Genomic DNA, 23,947 nt, shown 5'->3' with positions numbered 1-23,947 from the left:
TACAGCAGTTCCCCGGCGTGACAGATGTGTTGTTCCTAATCTACGGTTGTGTAATTCTCACTCCTTTCCATATGAGACTCAACAGCTCCCTGTGGAGAGGCCTGTCTGGAGTTGATTACATCGTAGTGTTTGTCAGAGCACGGGCCTGATCTGTACATGAGGACATTAAGACCCCCTCAGAGAAGCATTCTCATCACACAGATAATTACCACAGCCCCAAATTGCACATATTTACTGCATGTAGATTGCCATAATGATTTTAACTTCCAGCTGTATTGACCTTTGAATCATCCGATTGTCTGTGCTTGTACAGGCCATTTTTGGGAATGAAGCTTGGTCATTAAGAAGAGCAATATTTTGTTTAAAAGGAAATGTTTTACAGTCTTCAGGGTATGTTCAAAACATAAAAATAAAACATATACTGTTTTAGAGCACAAAACCCTCACTAATAAGCTGAACTTTAAAGCAAATAATTAAAATAAAACGTAGAATAAGGACCCTTTACAGTTTTTCTCAGTTGCTTTGGTACATTTCTCAGATCAGAATTGAAATTCTCAAAACTACCTGTTCAATCTTCACATCATTGTGTCACTTGTGCACATCAAAAAAGCAGTTTCTCATTTCTTTGAACAAGTTGCAAATGCTTTGGTACATCCATGCAAATGATTATGTACAATTCTCTGCTGTTTCCTATATTATCAATTGCTTATGTCATGTTGCTCAAAATGTATTGTATAGATCTCTGTGCTATTGTCTTACCCCTCAAAACATCTAGTCATTAGTTCATCGTATAAGTCATTAAATGCAAAATGGTTGATCTAGTTGTCATAAACTGTCAAGCATATTTTCTACACATCTCTATTAGACTTTTTGTAAATTTGCCATGAATTGTGCAAGTGAATCTTGACTCTCACTAATGAAGAGAATATAGATCAACCAATTATATACCAATTCTCTGAAATAGCTCAAAGGTGCATTTCATGACCCTTCAATTGGAAAGCATATACATATAGACAGAGGACAACACAAAATTGGCAAATTCTGACGATTGATGAACATCCAGAAAAAGGATGCATGGAAGTGTACAGAGGCAAAACAGAGGAAGAGGAAGAAGAGGCCAAGGACAGAGGTGCATATCAGATGAAATAATGTTGTCAATCATGGCCTTACAATGGCTGAAGGGTGCAGCTAAAAATTGGGAGATCGACCATATCCTCAATAATTCAAACATTTTGAAACAGACTCTTTCAATAAATATCCCACATACAGTAATGTGTAAATTTGTACTTTTGAAAGGAAATATGGCATACATAAGAAGTGCAGCCTTCTGCATTTCAGTACAGTAACTGTCATCCAAACTGTAGCCATAGTTTACATCAGAACATCCCTCCAGAGTACACTGTTATATTGACAACATGACTAAGCAATTTGACTGTCTTATCCGTACACAACACAAGGACTTGTCATTCTGATGGCACTGACATGTTCATTGACACAGATATTTATTTTTGAGAGATGAACTAAGTATTTTGAGCAAGAGACTGGCTTTTGCAGGTAATCCATGGTGTTTTGCTATTTGTACGAGTTGTTTTGAGAAATTAGCTTACTGTTGTGCAAATGTCAAGGATGATTCGAGAAATGTACCAAAGTGACTGAGAAAAACTGTAATAAAGATAAAACTTTCTTTATGCCTGAAATGAATTTCTTAAGTTATTAAAAAAAGCACTTGCTCAATTCAGCTCCGAATGGTTGAAGATCTCGCATGGAATGTGGCTTCTTCTGTCTTGCATATTGATTGTGCATATCTAGACTCGCTCATTGAGCAGCGGTCCAATCAAAGCTGTGTTAGTTTTCTGCTGGCTTTATTATTTGTTTCATGCTAAAGTGATCAAGGATAAGTACAGTGAATGAATGCTAGTGTGATATGTAATCTTTCACCAGGCCTTTATCTCCCTATAGAGAGCCTGTGAACGGGGTCACCGTAAAAAACATTACAGTTTTTTGAAAGTGTTGATTTTCAATATCATACTTAGGGCTGTGCAATTAACCGAATTTGATTATCATGCGCATCTTGTCAGTAAAGACGGTTTGTTGATTAGCCGTAAATCACCATCACCTGCTTTCAGATGGAGCGGAATATTACACCAAGCTAATAGTTCACTGAATCGCAGATTAATCGCCTTCAATTATGAACACGATATTGCCTAGCTTGTTATACTACATCTGCCCTAGTCATACTACCTCTGATTTTTCAGTGCCGAACATTGTGTCAAGATGTACAGTTCAGACGCTCTAGCAAAGATAGCACTGATATACCTTTATAATACATGTAAGTAAGAGATATAGAGGTTTATTTAACAATTTTTTTTTGCCAAATGGCATTATGTTGCTTCTTGCACATTTTGCTGAATATTTCTAATTAAATGTCCGATAATAAACCATGCTCAGTTTTGTCCAAAACAAATATATGTGAATATGGCAGTCTAAAAAAAAATAGTTTTAAAAAAAGTTTTTAAAAAAATGCAAACATCAAGTCTTTGAGCTCTTTTTGTCATGACTCATGTCTTTTATAGCACTCTGCATTTCAAGTGCAATGATGTACCAAGAGACCAAGCCACACATATGGAGCTGGTTATGTGATGCAAAGGCGATCATTTATTAGTTTACTATTAATGCACAATGCCTTGTCTGTCACATGTCTGTATGTTGAGTTTCTGTTTTGACCTAGTTTTTGCCTGTCTCGTTTAGTCCATCGTTACCACCTGTTGTTTCAATAATTATCCCATTAGTCCCTGGCTGTGTCCAAATTCAGGGTCTGCATCCTTCGGAGTACTCATTTGAAGGATGTTACGTCACAGCGCCGCGACGAAGGCTGTCCAAATTCGTAGGATCCTTCAAATGCGGCCCACAAATACGTCCTCCTTTTCCCCGAATTGGAAGGATGGGTGTGGTGGATCCTTTCCCGTCCTACCTATCCCATAATTCTTTTCGGCAGAGCGTAATGGCGGACGAAGCGAGCGGTAGCGGAGTGGGAGAGGAGTTTCTCTGACAAAACAAGCTAAAGTTTATGCTTCGGCTCAATGAATTTGTAGGAGAAATTAGTAGAATACTTAAAAACAAATAAAAATAGGCTATAATGGCTTACCTGGATGTGACTGTCTTGTAGTCTGATATAAAAAACTCTCCGACAACGAGCAAAGAAAGTATTTAATTTATTTAATTGCTTTATTTCTTCCAAAATAATTAAAATGAGGAGAATAACTCTTTGTTTGTCCATTTTCCCGCTTCTTGCTTGGCGCTGTCACGGTTGCTAGGCGACAGGATATGAGCAACGGGTAAGGGAGGGAACTGAAAGAAGGGTAGGCTGTCCAAATTCACAAACACCGACTTCCGGGTTTTGCGGACGTCGGAGGATCCCTCCTCCTTCAACCGGGTAGGAAGGATCCTAAGGAGGATGCAGACCCTGAATTTGGACACAGCCCCTGTGTTCTTAAGTCCTGAGTTCTCCCCAGTTCAGTGCCAGTTATTGTTGGATGTTACGTGTGTTGAGACTACTTATGTTATTTCCGTCTATTCATGTGGATTATAATATTAAAAGACTTTATTTTGGATTCCCTTCTCTCCATGAAGTTTATTCTACCTGAGACCGTAACATTGTCAGGTTATGACTTAATATTGTGCTAGGAACTGCACGAAATTAAGTCTTTATTAATCAATGATCTGTCGTTTTCATTTTAGCTGGAAACTGCTGTAAATTGTAGATAGGTCTTTGAAGTTTTGCAGACATTTTGTACTGTAGGTAGAAGCAAGTTTTTCCTATGAGCCTTGGTTGCAATAATCTATATCTGTATTAGTCATAGAAATATTGGTCAGTCTGGAAAATAAATACTAGGCTGTGATTATATACTGTGACTATGATAAAAAAAAATAAAAATTACTCGCATAATATAAAATGTTGGTTATACTGCCTTACCGTGGCATCAGTATTCATGTGATAAAAATTATGTAAAGCAATTGGAAAGCAAGCTGTAATGGGTTTTATATTTCTGTCTGTTCCAAATGAATATGGCACATATTCAACAATGTATCCAAACAACCATCTTTTGCTCTCAAACAGCAGTATGTTTTATTTTTCCAAATGGAAATACCTGTTCATTTACACATCTCTGCCTATTAAAAATGACCTAGCAACTCCATAATGCCACAATGGGCACCCAATCAGAACAGTATAATTAGATTCATGCTAGTTATTTACCGCCTCCGATTTGAAACACAAATTTGCAGACATGTCCCGCATCATAATAAAAAGCATCAGTAGTGTTTTGATGGACATGACATTGTTTTAATACAATTTACTGGCTGGTGTTTGACGACTTGTAATAATTTGTGTGTTCCTGTGGGGGTGTGTGGGCGGACTGCATTAAGCCTGAATGCGGGGCCACTGAACGGATGTGGCGTTTTCTCTTCCTGATTAAAAACTGTGACTGTGTGTTTTGCAGGTATGACTCCGGCCTTCACTGCGGCGCCGGTCGATATCAATGTCACAGATGGAGCGGTGGCCACGTTCACCTGTCAGGTATCTGGGGCCCCTAAACCTGCCATCATCTGGAAGAGAGGTAAAGCTAGTGCAATGTGATGTTTGATTTTAGCAGTTTTAGCATTTATAATTCACTAATGAACAAGGCATAAATCACATCTGAGCTTTGTTCCAAAACCTATAGAGTTGCCTTCTTACCTGCTGCCTACATTGGAGCGTCTTATGTATTATCTACTATATCTTCGATCCAAACCATTTGCAGCCATCTACATAGGCGGAAACTCCACATGCTGCCTATGTAGGGGACACTTGACTCACAATTGAGTTCACTTGAGTTTAATGTTGGCAAGTGAATGGCATGAAAATACACTGCATACCTGAATATTAGATAAATCATACATTTTCAATTCCACTGAACGGTTTGTGTCAATGTTTTTCTGCACTAAATAAAATGTTAATTTATAATTAACATTTTAATCATTTATAATCTTGAATTCATTTATTTTATTCTGATTTCATCAGAATCTTTGCCTTCTTTGCATAAAATACACTAATGTTTCAAGGTTTGGGTTCAGTAAAAAAAATTGTAAATGTTTTTTTTTTATGTTTTTGAAAGAAGTATCTTATGCTCAGCAGTCATAATATCTAACTACAGCAAAAACAGTAATTATTGTGAAATATTAGTGCAGTTTAAAATAAGTTTTCTATTCAGTCTTCAGAGCCACACAATCCTTCATGCTGATTTGCTGCTCAACAAACATTTCTTAAAAATCAGTTGAAAACAGTTGTGCTGATTAATATTTTTGTGGAAACTTTGATACAATTTTTCAGGATTTTTTTAATAAATAGAACAGCATTTGTTTGAATTAGAAATCTTTTTAGCAATGTAAAAGTTGTTTTACATTGCTAAAAAGAGTTACATTTACTAGTGCTATATTTTACTGATTACAGCCAGATCGCAGGCATCCTCGCCGCTTTGTTACTGCAGCAGAGGCATACATTGATGTATGAGGTTGTGTTTTGTGCTTCACAGGAAGTCATTAAGATATCTTTGTTGCAGCCGATTGGCAACACAAAAGATCATTTCATGCAAGAGTAACAAAAAAAACTTCCATTATATTCTACAACTGTTTTGGCGATATTCATGAAGTCGTTTCCATAGCATTCCCAATTATGAAGCGGCATATTTAATAGCAGCCCCTAACAAGGTAGAGAGCTCTGCAGGCAGTTTCAGGAGGATTTTCCTCTGGGAAAACTTTAAGCTTGTAATAAAATCATCCCGGACTCCAACACCATGTATAGTGATGTTCTATTAATTCCTTATATGGAAGCAGATGCGAGATGTTGATCTAACTTGTGTGTGTGTGTGTGTGTGTGTGTGTGTGTGTTGTGGATATGTATGCACATCAGATGCTCAGATCCTCGCCAGCGGTTCAGTGCAAATTCCACGTTTCACCCTGCTGGAGTCCGGCGGTCTGCAGATTCAACCGGTGGTGCTGCAGGACACGGGGATGTACACCTGCTACGTGGCTAACTCAGAAGGAGCGATCAACGCCAGCGCCTCCCTCATCGTATGGAGTAAGAGAAACACACTTAATCTGAACCCATTTTTCCACCACAGAATAAAAGAAATTAAAGGGATAGTTCACCCAAAATGTAAATTCTGTCATTAATCACTCACCTTCATGTCGTTCCAAACCCGTAAGACCTTCGGAACACAAATAAGATATTTTTGATGTAGGGATGCTCCGATCAGGATTTTTGCAGCAGATACCGAGTACCGATTTCTTGTCATGGTGATCGGCCGATACCGATGCCAATTCTGATGCTTCAAGCTTTATATAACATATGTAATAATGTTATATAAATAATCACAAAAAATATTCCTTATACAGTGAACATTTTAATATTCCTTTAAAATGTTTTTTTATGCATAACATTATGTATATCAGGACACTTAATATAAGACAAAAATAAATGCAAACAAAATGTGTCTGATGCAACCCAAGGCAGAGATGGGCTCGGACTCGAGTCGCATTTTTATAGCCTTCAGACTTGACTTGACTTGACCTGAAATGACTCCAGACTTTACTCGACTTTAGGAAAAGGGCTTGTGAATATTTTTTTAAGCAACTTGAGTCTTTTATACGGTGGTCGAGAGAGCTCAACGCGCTGCAACTTAAGAAAACACAATGCAAATAGAAAAAGCCCCAGCAAATCAAGAAAACATCTTCATCAGTTTGACAGCAGGTGGTACAAATGCTCACAACACAAACAAATACATTTTATTTGCAGTGCGTTTCTTTTTTAGGTTGTGTTGTGAGCATTTGCAGCGTGTGTGTTGTAAAATTGAGGAAGCTGTTTTCTTAATTTGCAGGTGTGTTTTTTTTTCAATTTGCAGCGTGTTGAGCTCTCTCGGCCACCGTACTTTTATCCTTAAATACTTCTATAAGTTCATCCGCACCCCGACATCCATCCGGACCGCGAGCCGTAACAACAGCACCATTTTAAGTGAGCATCGCATCAAAACAGCGGACTGGATCACAAAACAAGCGCTCAGGGTCGTTTATGGTAAATATCTTTCAGCGCTATACCCTCGTATTTTAACAACAAGAAGAAACACAGTGTGAGGCAAAATTATAGATTACTTTCACTAAAATACAGCTGAAAAAAAAACAATGCTGCAAATATAGTTATTTTTCTTACTATCTATCTATTCATATATCTATAATAAATAGAAACATTTCAATTCCAATATGGAGAAGTCTGATGTAACTCATAAGGTTTAATAATGTCCAATATAAGACCGAAGAGGAAAAAAGAAATTGAAACATTTAAACTACTGAAAGACTCACAATTGCCAGACATAAACTTGGAATTGCAAAAATAATAATAATAATGGAAGCAGAAATAAGCTTCCATAAGTCCACAAACAAGCCTAATGCAATGCTGTTTTTGTTTTGATGAAAAAGAGAATAGAACATCTCTCCAAAAAAAAAAATCTTTCACATTGATGGCATACAAATTTTTGTGTTGGTTTTGAATAGATGCATTAACGATTATTGATTCAAATTAAAATCTTTATTGTTTGTGTTTGTGTGAACAGGCCTTAACTGCGCATTTAAACATATTAACTGCCTTTAAAACATCACATTAAAAATTATCTGACAATCAGTTTGATAAATAAAGAGTAAAATTCATAGTAATCAATTCAAACATATAATTTTATTTCAACTGAACAGAAAATTATGTGTCTAACTGACCACCATTAAATCAGTGGAAATGTGTCTTCTGGACTGGACAAAGGTAAAACTCACAGCAAGCTTCTTTTCCTAAATAAATAAATAAAGTCAGAACAGAGCCTGATAAGCTGTTCCATGAAAAGCAGCTTCTTAGCGCAGCTTCTTAGCGCAGCTTCGCAAGGTGATATCTACAGCATCCAGACTTGTTATTACACAGTGATCAGAGCATGTAAAGTCCTGGCTTTGTCTCAGCGGGAGGGAAACACACTCGGCTGTTGACGTGTGAAGAGGCTGTTAAATAGGGAAGCGTAGCGTTTGGTTCTTGGAAATGTTGAACTAGTGCAGAATTAACTGTGTTTTGTTTGCTTCAAGGTCGCACGTCCATATCCAGCCCTCCCATTGACAGACGTGTCATTAAGGGGACCACAGCCATTTTGGAGTGCGACGCCACCCACGACCCGCGTGTGGCAGTGAGGTGGGTGATGACAAACGAGCCGCGCTGCTTCCTTCTCTCTTCTCAACATCACAGCCCAGGGCTCCACACTCGGTTTGATTGTAATGTTAATTCAGAGTGTCAGCCCACAGGCCTTGAAGTTGATTCAAAGAGCGATCCGTAGTGCTGTACAGTTAATTCGGCGCAAAATGCTGGATATCAGCGTAATGAGCCAGCGCTGTTTCCTGCACTCCCCCTGTGTCAGCTTGACTGTGATAGAGTTCTCTTCCGCTCCTCGTCTCCTTCACTTGGCAGGTACGTGTGGAAAAAAGATGAGGAGTTAGTGAGCCAGACCAGAGGGGGGCGTATCAGCCTGCAGGAGGGCTCCTTGCATATCAGTCAAACCTGGTCCGGGGACATTGGGGACTATACCTGTGACGTCATCTCTCAGGCCGGCAACGACTCCAAGGCGGCCCGTCTGGAGGTCATGTGAGTGGCTTAGCTTCCCTTCATCTCTGAGCATTAGGCTGACTAATGCACTGTGCTGATGGATGTGTGTCACCTTCCAGATGCGTATTGCGCGTCATTTTTCACAAGCCGGCTTTGAAGTGTGAGGACAGAACTGAAGAGCGAAAAATATGCTGGCTCTCAAAAACCTCTAACCATAAGTATTCAACTTTGTCATGTAGCTCATCCCACACTGTTTCTGCTATAGACATAGATACCTCAAATCGTGAGGCTTGTTGAGGAGAGGTGTAATATGATTTCCACCTGGTGGGCAATAGAACAGACAAAAAAAATCTACATACTCTGGTGGATACTCCACCCAAAAATGAAAATTGTCAATCTTTTCCAAGGATTTTTTTCAGATTGCTCAATTTTTTTACTTGCCCTGCCGACATTTTTCCTGGCCCTGCCACAAAAAATTCAATAGTTGTTGCTATTTGACCCGTGTTTTCTTGTATTCTAATAAATAAGCTTATACTACAGGGCCGTTGAATGCTTGAATCTGATTGGCTGATGAACGTTCTAAGATGTGCAGTTATTTTCAGGGAAACGCACGGCGAACATAGTTCCAGGCAGCTCTTGACCGCATTAAATGTCCATATCACTTCACAAAATGAATTGAGTTATTTCAAAGGTCCTTACAGCCTAAAACATCAAAAGAACCAAAACTCACAACAACACTGGCCAAAACAAATAAATATAGTAAACAACAGGATAAAACGACAGATCATTTCCACATTTTTGCCACAAAATAACGTTTTGTTTTGTACGGAAAACAGCCTACTCTATCTCTCTCGCTCTCTCTCCCTCACAGACGCACACACAGTTTGCACACACGTTAGCATACGTGCTAATGTTGTTAGCGCTACTCTGGTGATTTTGTAACATTACTATAGTTTAACAGCTTAAAAACTACATGACTTCTCACAAGCGAGGTAACAACAACAGCGCTGTTCTTGAAGAAAGTTCACTTAAAATTTCCCTATTACTAGAGACATTGCTGCCGAGCACTACTGAGAGACTCGCGGTTGTGGCTAGAAGGGATACAGCTCCGACTGGAAATGAACAATGTAATTAATTTTCTAGATTGTATTTTATTAACGTCTACACCTACCCCTTCAATGAAACGATAATAATTAATGTTGTACAGTGTGACAAAAATTAAGCTGTATTGATGTATGCACGCCCAGTAGCGCCATACGTATCCCTTCTAGCCTTAACCAAGACCTGACAGAGGAAATCTCTCTCGCTCGCTCTCTCTCTCTCTCACTCTAATAAGTTAGTTATTAACTGCATGAGTCTGCTATCAACGGCTCAAACCTCTGTTACTAGGTTTAAAATGATGTTTTGGAATTAGCAACGGAGGCTTTGGATGAGATGTGGAAGAAATTAATCCTACTCACAATAGCGTTTCAAGTAGAAAAACTGGACAAATGCCTTGAAATATATCATCTGATCTATGTCTTGAAGTGTGGTACCCGTAGTATAAGCGGAATAATTGACTCTTGGCCCGTTGAATTATCAGAAAAATAATGCACACCCGAGGTTGCGTTGTTTGTTCAGTCAAGAGCTGTGAGTGGTTTTCTTTTTCTTTTCTTTTTTTTGAAGTAACATTAAGACAGCAATTGGTATATTAGGTGCAGTCACTTTAAGATGCACGGATCCGATATACTGATGCACATCCGGTTACTTTCTCAACTGGTTACATTTACTTAAGACATAACATACTGTCTTCGAAGATTCTCACCAACACAATGGTATTTTGACATACTGTTGTATGTTTTTGCCCATTCAAGCGGTAAGAGAAGTGGAAAGAAACTTAATTCAGTGCTTGCGCGTTGCCTGAGACATGGCTGTATGTGCACACTGTGCACACAGAACACACTGAATGGAGCTTTGCATTTTGTGTACATGTAGTTTAGTGTCCTGCTATATGATTTGTCAGTACAAAAAGCTCCCTTTTACATTGTGCTTCCATCACACTGTATGCTTTCTTTCTTTAGCTTTCTTCCTCGTTCTGTTTGCTCACCCACTGCAGCATCTGCATACACTATCTGAGTGGATTGCTGCTCTCAGCAGGAGTATGTAGACTGACCTTTCCTCAGAAACCTTTTTCAGCATAACCTTTCCATCTGGATTCCAACTGCTTATACGCAATTTTCATATTCATCAACGGCCTGCTAATTGAAACTTTTAAAGACATTTATTTAATCAAAAGAAGTTTTTCCTCTGTTCTTTGCCTTTAAACCCTGACTTTCAAATCCTAGTTTTTAAAGTATTTATGGGTGCTTTTTTAACTGTTCATCCAGAAAAAAATGTCCTGACCGTCTCCTAAAAAGCTTTTGACCTTTCGACCAGTCTCTGAGTGGGTAGATTTCTTCATCCCAGCTATTTGAAACTCTATTTCTGATCCGTGTCTGCCAGTCGAATCCTTAAACCCGAAATAAAAGCCAAATCTTGGCAGCGCAAACATTTTAACACCTAAAGCCTTTGCTTATGACTCTGTATCACAATATGATGAGGGAATAAAAGCCCCTCAGAAGCTCTCCAGAAATAAACCGCTGGAAGACAGCAGTAACCAGCGGGTGTGTGTACTTTATGCAGATTTCATGAGGCTAATGTTGTGTGGAACTGAGACTCATTATCTGTTTGTGGGTTTTCTGGCTCCTCATTAAACTGGAGAAGATGCCGTGGTGGTATCAGATGGTTGTGTGGAATCGGGCATATTGTCAGGAGGACTTTTCCCTAGTGGCTGAATTCACCCATGTGAAGTTGTCTTTTTCCACCTTCAGTGATCACAGTCCACGCCATTATAACTAAACAATCTGAACAAATCATTAGTTGTGAGGTCTTTTTTAATTTTTTTGTCATTGTAGTCTTATTTCTATGTTAAAAATGCAAAAAATTGTATCTTATTATATTTGTCTTGTTTTCTAATAATACCTGTGAAGGACGATATCTTGATGGACAAACATCCTTATTACAATACAGTATACATTTACATGAAAAGCAAGACTTAGAATAATTCACCCAAAAAAGACTTGTTTTAGAGAATGCTTTTATTCTTAATTTTTTTATTAGAACTATTTTCTAGAGATATTTTATTCATTATAGTGAAATCACTGCTTTTTAACATTCTGTTAACATCGTCTTATTAACAAAATATGAAGAAAAATACTTTTTTGTACCCATAGAAATGGCATAATCTTCCTTCTTAGGCAGAAAGAACACAGAAAAGTGATGAAATCTTAAGCGTTGCCGGTTCTCTCCATGGGTTTAATTTAGAGGAGAAAACTAACTTTCCAAGCGCAACTGTTGGTGCTCAGTGCCTGGTCTCAACAGGAAGCCTATCCTCCCCAGAAATGATTAATAAAGTAATCGATAAAATAAAAAAGCAAGCGTGAAGAAGAAACTCAAGACAAACGCAAATGGATGCCTCCCTTCGACTGGCTGTGAGATTCCGGATGAATTCGGAGTCTTTTTTAACATGGAGGACTTGGCAGTAGTTGTGAATATGTAAGAAGATCTGAAAATGGGCCAAGGAGGCCTACTGGGAGAGACAGTCCCATAGATGATCATCAACAGACCCAAACCACAATGCACACCTTGTAGCGCTTCTGTAATACTCTGTGTTTGATTTCCATCTGGCAAGAAATCTAGTAACTAGTACGTTTAGTAACCACAAAATTACATCACTTTCTGTATAGAGCCTATATGCTAGCTTTGTTAATGCAGCGCTTATGGGAGAAGTGTGAAACAGCCCTTATTTTGAGTATTTGCTGTTTTCTGTCCTCAGAGAGCTGCCACACTCGCCTCGAAACCTACAGGCCAGCCTGAACGCCAATGACAGCCGCAGCGTGGATCTGTCCTGGATGAGACCCTTCGATGGAAACAGCCCCCTGCTGCATTATGTGGTGGAGCTTTCAGAAAACAGTAAGATAAACCAAGCGGTATTTATTGTAAAGGAATATACTATTCACAAAATAGGTTTGTTAGGTTTTACATTTTTTTAACATATCCTGATTCTCAAACAGTGGTTTATCTATCTATCTATCTATCTATCTATCTATCTATCTATCTATCTATCTATCTATCTATCTATCTATCTATCTATCTATCTATCTATCTATCTATCTATCTATCTATCTATCTATACATTATTTACCCATTTACCGCAAAATCTGCATACATTACACACAATGCAATGGAAGTCTAACTCGATTACGTCATTCGCAGCGCTTCATAGAAGTGGGTGGACGCTAAAGAGTTCTTTTGCCATCATTTGCCTCTCTCAATTCTTTGTTTGGTGGCAATTTCTCTGTAAAATGATGGGTAATTTTTTTTTTCCACCAGAAATTCTGTTGTTAAACACTATTGTTTAAAAAATTAAAGCATTTATTAACAACCACATTGCTCGAAATAAGTCGGTCTTTAGAGGTTTATTTTAAATTGTTGTTAAAAATAAGTTCTTCTGTGGAGAAAATAAATGGGATTTTTTATTTACAGAGCCCCACTGATGCACTCTTAAGTGGCAGAAATAGTATGAGTAGTATGCAAATGTGTTATTCTAAATTTAGCTCCTTACAGCCAATAAAAATCACCTTGACACCACTTGATTAAAATACATTTGAGTCAAAAGTGGCTCAGAAAAAGCGATATAGCTATGAAATCAAATAATTTTAAGAGTGAATAAGATGTCCAAATACTTCTTGGGATCACTGTATAGCCATTTGCTCAGTGGCACAATTTTGAATTGAATCGCACTCAGTAATAGCAGTGCTAAAGTGATCCCAGAGCCTCATTCACATCTACCCATAATGCATCTGAATGTTCAGGCAGTCCAGAGCAAGCACACAGCTGCTCTCTGTATCTACAGTGCATGCTACATATGTGAGTTGATCTCAGCTAGTGTCGCCCAGTGATGTAAAAGCCTGTGGTATTACACAACCAAGAAAAAAACCCACCCAAGTAGATTGATCTTGCAGGGCTGGAAGAGGACAGAGAGGAATGTGTTGGAGTGGAGGTGAAGATTACTGGTTCAGGGTGTAATATGGCCGGGATGTCCCATTAGAAACACCTTTCAGAGAAAGTGAGAAAAACCTTGAGGAGTCCAGACTCAAGCATGTTATGTAATTATGAGTGGATGAATAATTTGTGTAAAAAAATATCTTGACAAGCATCATGTGATTATGCTTGAGTATGCAAATTGTGTAATTTTATATATGCCACCATGTGTCTTTAGAAGACAGAATACAAGGTTTGATAACACTGGATAATTACTTTCATTAATAACATTTCCAGAAATGATTACACTTAACAGATCTTTAGTTAAAGGGGCCTTTATCATGAAAAAAACGTTTTGTAAGTCTGATTCATTTCACATGCAGACTGATTAGCCTATCACATAAGAACTCATTTACATATAGAGTAAAGGCCTGTTTAATTCTAAGGGTCAGTGAAGGGACTGTTTTTTGGGGTTTATAAATATTGACTTAATTGTTATAGGTGAGAAGAAATGAAGCATAATATCTAATAAATATATGAGCAATATCACACAAGTAGCCATGCGATATGACTATATATCGGCATGACTGTGATTCGGCACGAAGGCCTCAATTAAGGAACATTGAGTTGCTTCATTGAAAGCTTATTGTATTACTGTATTAAAAGCTCACTGTATTATGTAGAGTAGAGTACTATGAGAGAGAGATGGCCTGAGTGAATGCGGTTACCTGCATCTGATACAGCATTCATTCTTTAGCTCAAATAGACATTATCTTTATTAACAATTTGAAGCATATTTGAAGTCTAAACAAGTACATTCTCACCTAAAAAACTCTTAAAACTACATTCCATGACACAAAACAGTATTAATTTTAAAATTATAGTGGATTTGGGTGTCCGCCATGACACTTGCGATAAGAAATGCTGCAAGCAGAGTGATACTCTGTTATCACTTGAATATCACACTCCTCTCAGCCAATCAGATTCAACTATTAGAAAGAATTTTTGTATAAAAAAATATATATAATACGAGATACATTACCACTCATAATCGAGGTCAGTACAATTTTTTTTTTTTTTTTTTTATAAATACATTTTATTCAGCAAGGATGCATTAAATTAATGAAAAGTTATCGTAAAGACATTTATAATGTCTGAAGGATCATGTGACACTGAAGACCAGAGTAATACCATCAACATTTATTTTAAATTTTAATAATATTTCACAATATTGTTTGTACTGTATTTTTGATCGAATAAATGCAGCTTTGTTCAGCATAAGAGACTTCAGAAACATAGATAGATAGTAATAATAGATACATAAATTAATTAGGTCCCTTGTCATTTTTAAATAGTTAGAAATGTTCCGATCCTCTTTGTATACCAGATTCTCCCTGGAGAGTGTACTTGCCTGATGTGGACCCCACCGTGACTGGAGCCATGGTGAAGGGCCTGACTCCGGCCCGCTCGTATCAGTTCAGGGTCTGCGCGGTCAATCAGGTGGGCAAGGGACAGTACAGCACCGAAACCAACAGGTAGGAGGGCATGCTTGTCAGTAGCTGCTTATTCTCATGTTGTCCACCCATCATTGCAAGATTCAGTTTTTTACACTCAAGCTTGGTCAGCAACAGGCTTATTATGTCCCATCACACTGCTGCCACCCATCATTGTTTAAATGTGTGTTCTGTCACTGATCCTCCACCCACAGTTCTCAGTATGTCCTGCTGCGACTGAAATCACAACACCGTAGGTTTTCTTTCTCAGGTCATGAATAGCAGGCCTCTGCTCTCACCTCTCGCTCTAATCAAACCCCCTAGCAGCTCACTTTCGCAGGCTTGCAGCTGTAGGCAGCAGACACCTCTTTCCCAGCAGCTCCTCAGGGGTTTATCTGCTCCCGACGTGGCAAAACATGCTATATCTGTTCCAGGTGAAAAGAAGGTGGTGTCGTCTCTCGCCCGCAACAGCAATGTCTCACTTTAATTAAAATTAATCACTTTTATTTAACTGAGTGTTGAGGATGGTTTTTCAGAGATATACAGCTGCTTAAACCTCTTCCTCAATGCTGAAGTAGCTGAAAGCTACAGTAAACCGGTGGGTGAGAGCAACAAAAAGTTGAAAAAACGTTCCAGTTTCAATGCAACAATCAAGGTAACTACGCATCTGCCTTTGCAGCAGAAAAAGACATTTCTTTTATGTTTCTTTACACTCTTGTGTGAATAATGAAAGTGTTATAGTAAATGCAAAGAGCTGTTAATGAGCAACAGATTTAAAGGAAACTGTGTAATCAGCGTGAGTCAGTCGGGTACGTAGAGCGGTAATATCAGCTCTCTGCAGACTTCACATCTATTCTCTCCCACCGCTGATATCTGGCTTTTCTCAGCACCTGCTCTTCCAAAATAGTGCTTTCGTGTTGTATGCCTCTCCAGGCAAAGTGAATACTGAAATTGAAATGTTTGACTTTTGAGCCCACTCTATAAATGTAATATTTGTTAGTTTGTCTTTAAAAAATATTAATGTCATCAAGGTTAATGTGGAGCACAATCTGATGAGAGAACGCATTAAACTTTAAAGACCTGCTGTAGGTTCTTAACTCTTGTTTAACCTCAATTAATGCTTAACTGTTTCAGACGTGCTCACATTACACATTTAAGTTAAGTTTAATTATATTCAAGTGCAAGAAGCTAAAAGCAATTCATAACCTGACATTTTGTTATCATATCATCATAAGTAGTGGTCACGACTGCTCGTTGTTGCTGCTTTTTTTTTTTTTTTGATTTTGCATGAATGTCTGGTTAATTAAAAAAAAGTCCTGTTTGATTTACAAGAAAAAAATTGCAGCCAAATTGTAAAAAATTCCACTTTCAATAACAAAAAATATTTTAATAATATTTAACTTGTTTAAATTGGTGAAAATTACACATACTGTACTGTGTTTATTATATAGTTGTTATTTCTAAATGGATACTTAGACATATTTTTGCATGTTTATTATTACAGAAAATTACTTTTTAATGTATATATTCACTGTATATAGGAAGTTAATTTGGCGGTTTTACAGTCTTTTTCATTTTATTGTAAACAATTTAGAATCTATATTTTTCGAAGGAGAGCATGTGATTTCATGACTGCATACATTACTACTCACTATGTAAAAACAAAAAAAAACTCTGCATACTGTTGCTTCCAATTATACTTTCAAATTGAAACTCACTGCAAATGTGATGTTTCGAAGGGAATGCTCATTGCTCACAGATGTTTCAGTTAAGTACCTGTATTAACTGAGCTTTGGTTGTTTGTGCTTCACATCTGTGTCCTTTGCATGTTGATGTCAGGCAGACCGGAGAAGTTCGATGAAGTCTCTTGCTGATTAACTCAAACCATTTCATATTTCAGAAACGGTGTGCGTTAAGAAAACAGGAAGCAAAGTTACAAAATCATGAGCCTTATATAAAGGGCTATTGACTCAGCTATTGACAGTTCACAGATGCACTCTTTTAGAGCAAAGCTGCTTCCTGAGGGACAGAGTTAAAACAGAAAGTGGTGCTTGAAGGGCAGCATCAATCCTTTCTAGCACGCATGTCTCCTTGCTGTGACAGACATCTGTCCATTTTGGGCTTATTAAGCAGAAGGACTAGAGCTGACAAGCCCATAGAAGCAGAAGTGCAGCTCTCTCATAATGAGCCATCACACACACACAACCTTCCCACACCAAGTCCTATTTATCTTCCATTTTTTGGAGGCAGAGCTTGGCAAAATGCAATGCATTTAATAATCTAAAGAATCTTTTTCCAGTATAAAGAACCTTTTGTGCAATGAAAAGTTTCCATGCCTGTTAAAGGCTCTTCATGGAATCATCAATGCCAATGAAGAATTCTTATTTCATGCTGGGTTAATATTATGTTAGAAAATGGTTTATCTACTAGTTCTCAGATAAACTAAATAATGCCTCTAATGCTTAAAAGGTCATAGGACACCAAAGTGTACTGCATTCGTGAAACGCATTAGGCACTTTCCTTGTGTTGTTTATGTTCAGAAGCAGATGTTTAATAGCTGGTGGCACAGTGCAAGTGTATAAATCAAATTTGTAAATACTGCATGGCTATGACAAAAAAAAAGGCGAGTTTCAGCGAGGAGCGAGCAGTCTTTCCTTACGGCCATCATTAGGCAGATTTACAGAGCACTGACTGGAAAAACTCCATGATATTGGTTATAGAGGGCATTAATTATGAAATAGACTTCTGGGAAGAAATAACAAAGTGTGGTCAGAGGTTTAAGAAGACTCTAACAATAAATCTAAAAGGACCCAATGATCCTATTAAACTTTAATGCAGATTTAATTGTCCATTAGCATGAAACGCAAAGGGCAGGATGAATCTATGAGCATTATTAAGCATTCAACACTGATTCATTTTTAAACTTTGTTAATTAAGAAAATGCGCTTTCTGTAGGTGGAATGAACCGAGTATTGCTCACAGATTATCATTTATGTACGCTAGCAAACTAGTCTTTAGAGACTGGCCATTATGACATATTGGACATTAGCAATGTTCACAGAGCCCACAAAATCATTAGCATTTCCCTCAAAAAGTGTTTACTATTTCATTATGAATCTGTTGTGGTAAGATCTAGTAAGTAGGGACCGACAGGGTCTTTTGTAAACAAATGTTGTAAAACATTTCCCCATTTTGCAAATGGCAGCCCCAGCCTAAATAAAGGACTCGCCTAAATAAAGTAATGTATAGTGTCTTTATGAAAGCATGTGTTTGATCGACAACAATAAGACTTTCAATGTCTTTCTTCTTGTCTCAGAGTTTTTCGAAGAGAAATGTATTGAGGTCCATTTGTACTTTGATGTTTGCCCAGAGCCTCTGCATTTTTAAAATCTAACAAAGTCTCAGTCATCAAATGAGAATTGAGACCCTTTAAAAAAATAAAATATAAGCTCCAAAAAATGGAAAAAATGTTCTCTCCTCTTAGAATTGAACAGAAATAGTGCTGTTTAGTGTGTTCCTTCTTTGAAAAGAGTACAGGTATTTACCACCAATTTAAAAAGCACTGACATTGGGAACAAATCCTTCAGCAGACATGCACAGCACTACTGTGGCCTACCGTACAACAAACTATGAGGTGCTCTTATCTTTAAAAATGCTTGGTCTATTTGTAATTCGAAAGCTTGAAATTCCTATGAAGCACTTAGCTTGAAAGTGCTGAGCCAACGAACGCAATCTTGTACGGCTGTGAATGCACCCAAGCCAGTTGCTACATAAGCAGCGACCTTCAAAATCAAAGCATCGTGGTGCTTAAAGCACAGAGAGACTTTTCCAAGAAAGCGCATGAACGCTTTTGATGGGGTAGGCGGATGTGACACAGTGCATCAGGTTGGGAAATGGACTTGTGACCAGAGGGTTACACTTACGTGGCTCACACTGTTGCGCCCTAGAGCAAGACGACTAACTCGATTCACACGAGAGAAAATGGAGCAATGAATCAGTTATGTAAGAACACTTTGAAGCTCCGTTGAGTGTGTACCTGTGCTCTTATGCCTTCTCAGATTGATGCTGCGAGAGGAACCACCGAGCGCTCCACCCAAGAACATCGTAGCCAGCGGCAGAACCAACCAGTCCATTATGGTGCAGTGGCAGCCACCTCCGGAGCCTCAGCTCAATGGAGTCTTGAGAGGCTACGTCCTCAGGTGAGACATGCACGAACCATTTCACAGACAGAACTTGACTGATGAAATGTGCCGAAATATGATTCCTGGTACAATACTGTGGATTCAGTCCAAGATTCTCTATCAAATCATTTTTTCCACTGAATGGTAATTTTAGACTGTTTTTATGTTTTTCTGCAATTTTTATAGGTGGCATGTTTATTTCCCTGAAATATGTCATTTGTTTGAACTATCCAATAAAGCAGCACCTGCTCAACCAGTAGCATGGGTTTGAGGTGGGACCATCTGTTTCTGTGACCAATTAAATTATTTAGGAATTGGATTTGAAAAAAAAATGTTGGTTACACTCTACAGTAAGGTTGCTTAAACTTAGTTAAAGGAATACTTCATCCAAAAAGGTAAATGTTGTCATCATTTACTCACCCTCATGTCGTTCCAAACCTGTATACGTTTCTTTCTTATGTTGAACACAAAAGAAGTGAGCAAATGATGACAAAATGTTCATTTTTGGGTGAACTATTACTTTAATACATTAACTTTCAATGAGCAATACATTATTTATTAATCTTGGTTAATAAAAAATACAATGTTAATTGTTGGTTCTTGTTAGCTCAATTGCATTAAATAATATTTACAGATAAAACTTTTTGTTTTAATAATGTATTTGTTAGTGTTGCGATGAACATTAACCAAGAACAATAAATGATTTAGAATAATTTTTAATTGTTAATGTTAATTATTGTAGTTAACAAATGGAGCCTTATTGTAAAGTGTTACCATAATTGTTCAATTCCATTTTGTACCACTAATGGCACAAAAAACAGTATTTTAAATACATGTTTATTCATTTGGCAGTCACTTTTGATTAAAATATTTTGAGGCCAGCAGTGTCCGTTTTGATTTCATTTGTCATCCCATCTAGATAATGGAGTTGACCTTAGTGTTGTCACTTTCACTGCTGTTTTAATACAGTTGTAGCCAAGCACATTTATAAGCAAACTGATTTAAAAGGAGTGTTTGACATGTCTGTGTGATAGTGAATCTAGTCAGACTGTATTAAAGGTTTTGGCCACCATGACACTCCACACTAGTTTTGGTCAAATTTAAAAAATCGTACATAATAATAATTATTCAAATATAATTTACTTTAAAAAGCAGTTCTGTTGTGAATGTGTCTTTAACTATACATTGTTAAGGCCATGAAACATCAAGCTGACCACTGGTTAATGTCAGCCTAGACCTTTTTGCAGTTTATTCCACACAGAATTTTGGCTGATTGAGCATGTTAAATCACCCAGCAGCAAGTACATGACAAGGCTTAAGAGGCTGTTAACAGTATATCTGCAGTCCCAACTCTTCCAGTTTGCCTTTTTGAATGACGAATATAGATTACCGTTACCTGCTGGTTGTTGCTGTTAGATGTTTCTTCTCACACAGGTGCAGAACGTAGATGCATTTAGCATTGACTGTAGTCACTGAGCTGTACTCAAGCACAACTCTTTGGTCCAGACAAAGGCGACGTGAGGTGACACCACAGTCGGCTTTCATTCTCGCTAGTTTTTTGTCAATTCTGTTTGCATGGGCCTTTATACGAACAACCTATCAAAAGTAGTATCAAAAGATACTGATCTAAGTCTTCAGAGTCACATGATCCTTCAGAAATCATTCTAATATGTTGATTTGCTGCTCAAGAAACATTTCTTAGCCTATTATTATCAATGTTGAAATAAGTTTAATATTTCTAATATTCTATGATGAATAGAAAGTCCAAAAGAACATCATTTTTATTTGAAATATAAATCTTTTGTGGCATTTTACAACTTCTGTGTCCTTGCTGAATAAAAGTATTCAAATCAGCATATTGGAATGATTTCTGAAAGATCATTCATGGTATCCAGTCAAGATCGTATTTAGATTTATTATAGTTATTTTACTCCCAACAGAGAAGATCAACCAATTAAATGACACCCGTTTCTCTTACGTAGCAAGAGCTTGAATGCATTTCATTAGCAGTGTTTGACCACTCTTATCCTCCTCAGCAGATGCGTAGTGAATATTTATGCTGTTTTTAATAACATTCCCCCATCAGTGTATTTAACACAGTTTCTTCCCTGGAAGAGAGCCAGCGTGTGCCTAATAATTATACAGCCAGTGGGATGACTTCTAACGGTACGGTGACCTGGAAGAAAATTGTTGTCGTTCACTGTTTAGCCATCGATTACTCTGATGCAGGTATCGGCTTGCCGGGCTCCCTGGGGAGTACCAGCAGAAGAACATCACCAGCCCTGAGATCAACTACTGCCTGATCACAGAGCTCATCATCTGGACCCAGTATGAGATTCAGGTGGCCGCGTACACTGGGGCAGGCCTGGGCGTCTTCAGTCAGCCTGTCACTGAGTACACGCTGCAGGGAGGTGAGACCTTGTTTCTCTGTCACACTCTCAGGTTTTTTTTTTTTTGTTTGCTTTTTTGTTACCTAACAGTTGCTGCTTCTATCAGCCTCTGTGTTTGCATTTATTCCTTTTCATCAGCGGAGTTAGGAAGCGTGCTGGTTTGAACCGGTTGATGCAGTACTTGTTTACATGCCACGCTGAGGTCAACACTGAGCCTCCACGTAGACGCCACATTTATTTTAGAGCCCTCTTGTCAGACAGCTAACTTCCATGCTAATCCTCATCAAAACAATTATGTCAATTATGTACGAGGCCACTTTTCTCTTCAGATGAGAAGAATCCATCTCGGGAAATTCAGAGTCTTCTCATTTGAACATTTTGGATGATTATCTGGGGAGTGGCAAACGTATCCACTCTGCTTTGAGAGGCTTCATCTGTCTAATTATTTTAAATAGACATAATATAAACAGAGTCTGTCAAGCAGTTGAATGGTATTGATGCAGCTCTGAACACGCTCACAATTAGCAACCTTGACGACATCACAGATCCTAAGAGAGAGAGACAATGTTATATTAACTTCTTGCAGTTCTTTGAATGAATGCAAATTGGGGCTGTCAGTTTGAACATAGTCATTTTGAACAATTAGTTATTAGCATAAAACATTTATAAATTTATCATATTTATTCATGTCTCCTCACCCATATGCTACCACAGAATTTAAAGTTTGGGGTCTGTAAGATTTAATTTATTTATTTATTTTAAGAAATGAATACTTTTATTCAGCAAGGACACATTAAATTGATCAAAAGTGGTTCTTTGTTCTGTTCTTTTGGACTTTCTATTCAACAAAAATTATAAAAAAAAATATCAAACTTAATTCAACATTGATGATAATAAGAAATGTTTCTTAAGCAGCAAATCAGAATGATTTCTGAAGGATCATGTGACACTGAAGACTGGAGTAATGATGCTGAAAATTCAGCTTTACCATCACAGGAATAAGTTACAATTTTAAAATATATTCTGTATATATGAAATATATTGGAATATTTCAAAATATTGCTGTATTTTGATCAATTAAATCTATGGTGAGCATAAAGACTGTTTTCAAAAGCAACACTAAATGTTTGAATGGCAGTGTATAATAAATTATGTCTGCAACAATAAAGTTATTTACTACTAAATTACCTTCATTTGCTTAAAAAACTTCATTAATTACTAAAAATGGATTGACAGGTTTATAAACAACAGCAGGGATTATGTTTTATCCAGTGAGGAACTTGAGGTTGGGAACAGTGCCTCTGAAGAGCAGAGATGCCACTGCATAATGAATGTGTTTACACCGCTTTAAGAGAGGGCTATAATTGGCAGACTTTTGAAAGATAGTCTTTTGATTCAAAATAAGTCAAAGCTTGATAGGCAACCTGAAAAGATCAGCCACAGACAAAAAAAAAACACAACTCTCTCACCAGGCTTTCATGAATATGCTTTTTGTATGAATTTTTCTACCAGGGGTTTTATGAATATACACAACCAGTTCCACAGAAAATCTTTGAAAGCCAGAAATTCTGTTTTGTGTGTTTCATACAAATGCGTGCTTTTCAATTGTGTTATACATCAACAAAGGTGTCCATACAAACAAACAACAAAAAAAAGTATGACAAACAATCAGGAATCAGGACTCTGTTGTGATATTGTTTTGTTGTGTTTTGGCTCATATAAGACCTGTTTTTTTTATTCGGCTGCCTCCTCTCTCTCTTCAGCCTTTTAGAAGGGTATACTGGATGTATAATAGAATGTGAATATCTTTTTTCTTTCATTTATTGTGTCCATGCTACAGCGTGCTACTTTCAGAAAATTACATTTATGCATTAGCACTCAACTTTTTAACATCTGTTGTCACTTTTCACTATCATTTCATGTACATTAATGCATATTTTATGTTTTTGGTGAAAAAAATAATTGACAGCTTGTGTTCTCTGCAATTAATCAGATCTTCACAGATAAAGTGTCCCTCGGTAGATTTGAAAATGTTAGATTCATTGTGATTATTGCAGTTCACACTGTCATCCGAAAATAGATGTGCATGTGTCACATTTGGAGGGAGAATCAGATTTGGGATGCATTCAGCTGCAGTGTGAATGTAGCTTGTCAAATGTG

At 37.6% G+C, this 23,947-nt stretch overlaps 1 protein-coding gene across 2 annotated transcripts in view; it reads left to right on the top strand.

Annotated features, from left to right (window-relative positions):
• Positions 1 to 23,947, top strand: part of LOC306853892 (protein sidekick-1-like) — a 367,593-nt gene that overhangs the window by 258,609 nt on the left and 85,037 nt on the right. For both annotated transcript variants that reach the window (XM_079391575.1, XM_079391574.1), the window contains exons 10-17: positions 4,500 to 4,616; positions 5,948 to 6,115; positions 8,152 to 8,254; positions 8,528 to 8,701; positions 12,516 to 12,652; positions 15,111 to 15,258; positions 19,275 to 19,415; positions 21,627 to 21,808. In XM_079391575.1, the coding sequence (XP_079247701.1) occupies positions 4,500 to 4,616; positions 5,948 to 6,115; positions 8,152 to 8,254; positions 8,528 to 8,701; positions 12,516 to 12,652; positions 15,111 to 15,258; positions 19,275 to 19,415; positions 21,627 to 21,808 (1,170 nt within the window). The remainder of the gene's footprint in view (positions 1 to 4,499; positions 4,617 to 5,947; positions 6,116 to 8,151; positions 8,255 to 8,527; positions 8,702 to 12,515; positions 12,653 to 15,110; positions 15,259 to 19,274; positions 19,416 to 21,626; positions 21,809 to 23,947) is intronic.

Source organism: Barbus barbus, assembly GCF_936440315.1.
Source record: "Barbus barbus genome assembly, chromosome: 3".
Classification (NCBI taxonomy): Eukaryota; Metazoa; Chordata; class Actinopteri; order Cypriniformes; family Cyprinidae; genus Barbus; species Barbus barbus.
Note: the sequence above shows the minus strand (reverse complement) of the source record. Positions and strands in the feature narration are given on the sequence as shown.